Raw genomic sequence first — 4675 nt, 5'->3', positions numbered from 1 at the left:
TCTCTCCACACTCCTCCCGCCCTACTACCCCTCTTCCTCTCCTCAACGCCCTTTTCCTCCTTCACTCCCTCACCTCCCCTAAACCCTCTCCCTCATCCACACTCTCGTCCTCCGCCTCCCCCTCGTCTCCCTCCCTCCCTCACCCCCCCGTCCCCCCCCCCCTCCCCTCCCACAAACAACCCCTCCCCTCCTCCTCCTCCCTCTCTCCCTCCCTCCCCTCCCTACCCTCCCTCCCCTCCCTCTACACCTCCCTCCCTCCCTCCCTCCCCAAGTGTATGCACACAATGATTCTCTCTCCGCCCGGGCCGTGATCGCGCGGGGCCTGTGTCTTGTCGCGAGTCTTAATTGAAACAAAACACTAATTACACAGAGTAAACACAACTTGCATTCGCGACCTTCTGTTGCTCCCTCGTCTGTTGCGCTGCTTTGGCCTCCGCTTTTATCGCTCTGTTTCTCTCTCTGCTGTTTCTCTTTCGGTGGGGGCTCTTGCTCTTCTTCTTTTGTGTGCTTGTTTTTTGTTTTGTGTTGTTTCCTTTTTGGTTTTTTTTTTTCCTTGTTTTGCTGCTTTCCTTCTTCTTCTTTGTTATCTAAGTCGTCTGCTTTTAGTTCCTCTCTTTTTCTTGTTATTGGTCTTGTTCATCTTTTTGTTTTTCTTCTGTTCTCACTTATTTTCTTCTTCTTTTCTTTTTTCTTTTATCTTCACTTTCTTCTTAATCTCTCTCTCTCTCTCTCTCTCTCTCTCTCTCTCTCTCTCTCTCTCTCTCTCTCTCTCTCTCTCTCTCTCTCTCTCTCTCTCTCTCTCTCTCTCTCTCTCTCTCTCTCTCTCTCTCTCTCTCTCTTTCTTTCTCTCTATCTCTCTCTCTCATTTTCTCCATCTATTTGTCTATCTATCTGTCTATTTGTCTGTCCATCTCCCTCTGCCTCTCTCTCTATCTATCTCCCCATCTATCTATCTTTCTTTCTCTCTCTCTCTCTCTCTCTCTCTCTCTATCGTCCCTCCACATTTCCCTTACTTCTCTGCCCCCCCCCCCACCCTATTGCAAATTGGGAAATGAGTTGCGCGGAAGTTTAGTCCGTTGATTGAGAGTTGGAATTGGTTACTTGTGTTTGTGTCGGCCAGAGATCGTTGGGGAGGGGGGGGTGGAGGGGTTTAGGGGAGGGAAGAGGGGAGAGAAGGAGGGAGGAGGGAGGCGCGAAGAGGGAAAGGGGAGGGGGGGAGAGGGGAGTAGGAAAGGGAAGGAGGGAGAGAGGGGAGAAGAAAAAGGGAAGGAGGGAGAGAGGGGAGAAGAAAAAGGGAAGGAGTAGGGGGACATTAGAGGAGGGAGGAGAGTAAAAGAGGGGAGATCAGGAGGGAGAGAAGAAGGGGAGAGGAGGAGGGGGAGGAAAGAGGCAAGAGGAGGGTGAGGGTACATGGGAGAAGGGAGGGAAGAGGGGAGAGGAGGAGGAGGGAGGAAGAGGGAGGGACCTGTGGGTGTTTAGGTTCGTTTGTTGATTTATTTATTTCTCGAAATATCTTGTTGCCTCTTTCCACTTGCATTAACATGCAATATTTCATTTACGTGTGTGTGTGTGTGTGTTTATATATATATGTGTATATACATATGTGTGTGTGTGTGTGTGTGTGTATATATATATAGATAGATAGATAGATAGATAGATAGATAAATAGATAGATATATGTATATATATATATATATATATATATATATATATATATATATATATATATATACGTGTGTGTGTGTGTGTGTGTGTGTGTGTGTGTGTGTGTGTGTGTGTGTTTGTGTGTGTGTGTGTGTGTACACATATTTGTTAACATGTTATAATGATAATATGTTAAGTTAATGATAATATTAACGATACATGTAAAAATGATAATGATAATGGTAATAATAATTATAACAAAAATTATAATAATAGCAATAGAAATGATAATGATAATAAAAATAATAATAATAGCAATGGAAATAATAATAATGATGATAATGATAATTATAATGATAATGACAAATATAGTTATAGTAATTGCAATAATAATGATAACAGTAATGATGATGATGATAATAATGATAATAATTATTATGATAGTAGTAATAATAATAATGATAATAATAGAAATATTACTAATAATGATGATGACAATAATAATAGTAATAGAAACGATAATAATGATAATGATTATAATACAGATAAGTGAAAACACCATCTAATCCCTTTTTCCCAATCACTTCCCAATCCAGATCCCGAATCCGTCAGCCTAACCGCGTGTCCCTTTTTTCCCCCAACAGACGCCCCTCCGTACAAGCGCCCTTCCTTCCTGCCGGCGCCCCTCAACGGCAGTCTCGGCAGGCAGCCCGCGGGGGGGGAGGAGACGCATGGCAACGCCCTTTAGAAGCAGGACTCCTCGGGCTCTCTAGGGGCATGGCACGAGGAAGGGAAGAGGAAGAGGAAGAGGAGGAGGTGGAGGTAGAGGTAGAAGAGGAGGAGGAGGAGGAGGAGGATGAAGTGGAAGAGGTAGAAGGAGATGAAGAGGAAAGGGTGAAAGAGGTTGAAGAGGAAGAGGAGGAAGGAGAAGAAGAGGATTAGGTAGAAGAGGAGGAGGAGGAGGAAGAGGAGGATGGTTTTCGTAGCCTTTTTTTAGTGAAGTGAAGATAAAGAAGAGGAAGATGATGGAAGGTAGAAAGAAGGAGAGGACCGAGGAAGATGGAGCAACGAGATAAGGAAAGAGAAAAAGAAGATAAAGCATAGAAGAAAAGGAGACGAAGAATTGACGAAAAGAGAGCGAAGGGAAAAGGAAAAAGAGATGGAAAGTAGACGGAGGAGGAAGAGAAGGAGAAGGAGAAGGAGATGAAGGAAGAGGGCAAGGAAAGAGGAAAAGGACTCTGCAGGATTCCTTGCAATCCTCGGAAGATGTATCGAAGGAAAAGATAACGGAAGGAAAATAAGATAAAAATAAAAAAACTAGAACAAAGGGAAAGAGTGACTGACGAGTGACGAAAAAATAGAAGATACAATTAAGATAAAATATGCATTAAGTAAATGATAGCATCTATTTATCGACGCTATATGTGCTTGTGTGCGTAACCGCAGCTACTGATGCAGACTGTCTATGCATGTTGACTCGTACAATGAAACCAGGAATGCATAAAGGGGGAACCGCCCCATCCCCCAACCCATACCCCTCACCCAACCCCCCACCCAACCCTCCTAGCCCTATAATACCCCTCCACCCCCCCCCCCCGTCCCCGTTTCATCCCGCCAATAAGCGTCGACTCTATTACTATGACGTCATTCGGTGGCAATAAGCGTGGGTTCTGCGTTTCCCGCAACGTATAATTGAGCCTTAGTGACGTATGCAAGGTGTGGAGCCGAACCTCGCCTCAGCTACTGAAGGGAAGTTAATCGTTACAATAATAATAATAATAATAATAATAATAACTAATGATAATGGTAATAAAGGTAAGAAGAAGAATTGATAAAAGAAAGAGCAGTGGATTCTCTTTTAGAACTTGTGGTTAAAGGAAGGATTTACTGAACTCTGACCTTATCAAACCAGGAATATTGATTAACAACCAAAGGAGGAAAAAAAAAACGTATAAAATATCCGGTGTCTGAAAGTATATATATTGTGTTGTAATATAGTGTTTAAGTTACTACGAACGCTGGCCCACAACAGAGATTTATTTTGAAAAAGAGGAAAATTTCCCTTGAGAAGAAATAAAGGGATTTTTTTGTCTGATGTTTAAAAGGGAAATCTTTTTGAATATATATATATGTGTGTGTGAAAGGTTGCAATTTTCAAAGAGAAAAAAAAAGAAAGGGATAATTTTCAGAAAGAAGTGAAAAGTGTTTAATATATAAAAAAAAGAAAAAACTGGAACAATGAAAAAAAAATTATAGTGGTAAGTAAAAACTGAAGAGGATTCCTTTGAACTTGGGTCTATCCGTACTTATCTCTCTTTCTTCCTTTCAAGATAAGAAAAGGCAAAAGGAAGAGGCAGAAAGAGAGAAAGAGAACGATTGGTAAATCTTGATAAAATAGGATAATGAAACTTGATAACTGGAGCATATCACATAATCAAAATAGATTTAGAATTGAACTTTGCCAAAAAAAATAAACAATAATTATAATAGATGATGTAAAACATTAAGCGTGTTGTGAGATGCTGTATGGTATGTAAGAAAATATTTTTCATTGTCATCATTATCATGAATTCGATCTATTTCTTTGTTCATCTTTGTATTGGGAAACTTTTTTTTACAATTACGAATGTATACAGTGTCTTCCTGTGTTGAGGTTGTGCAGAGAAAAGTTATCTCTATTGACTCGTGACAATAAGGGCGTGATTTGCATTTCAGGGAAGATGGCCGTTCTACATTTCTCTCATTTCATTTGTTTGTTGTTTCTCTCTCTTCGTATTTATCTCCTTTCTTTGCAAGTGAAGGAGGATAGTGGATTTCCTAATTGCAAAGTTATTTTTCAGTGATGAAAGATGAACCTTTTGGGGGCGCGAGGTGAGGTTGCAATTTGTGAACGTTAAAGGAATCAATAACACAGACTGTATATATCAGCGATCTTTTCCTCCCGTATACCACACTCTCCCTCCTTTTTCTCTTCCTTCCTCTCTTCTTCTCTCCTTATTCCTTCTCTTCTTTCCTATATTATTTATCTTCC

General features: G+C 41.1%; 1 protein-coding gene across 1 annotated transcript in view; it reads left to right on the top strand.

Annotated features, from left to right (window-relative positions):
- Positions 1-2528, top strand: part of LOC122248893 (protein sax-3) — a gene marked incomplete in the record, with an annotated part of 157670 nt that extends 155142 nt beyond the window's left edge. Inside the window, 1 exon segment of the mRNA XM_086544934.1 lies at positions 2289-2528. Coding sequence (XP_086401060.1) covers positions 2289-2392 — 104 coding nt within the window.
- Positions 2529-4675: the final 2147 nt, after the last annotated feature.

This window comes from Penaeus japonicus, unplaced genomic scaffold (genome assembly GCF_977035675.1).
Source record: "Penaeus japonicus unplaced genomic scaffold, GWHDUDI00000001_assembly GWHDUDI00000015, whole genome shotgun sequence".
NCBI classification, from domain to species: domain Eukaryota; kingdom Metazoa; phylum Arthropoda; class Malacostraca; order Decapoda; family Penaeidae; genus Penaeus; species Penaeus japonicus.
Note: the sequence above shows the minus strand (reverse complement) of the source record. Positions and strands in the feature narration are given on the sequence as shown.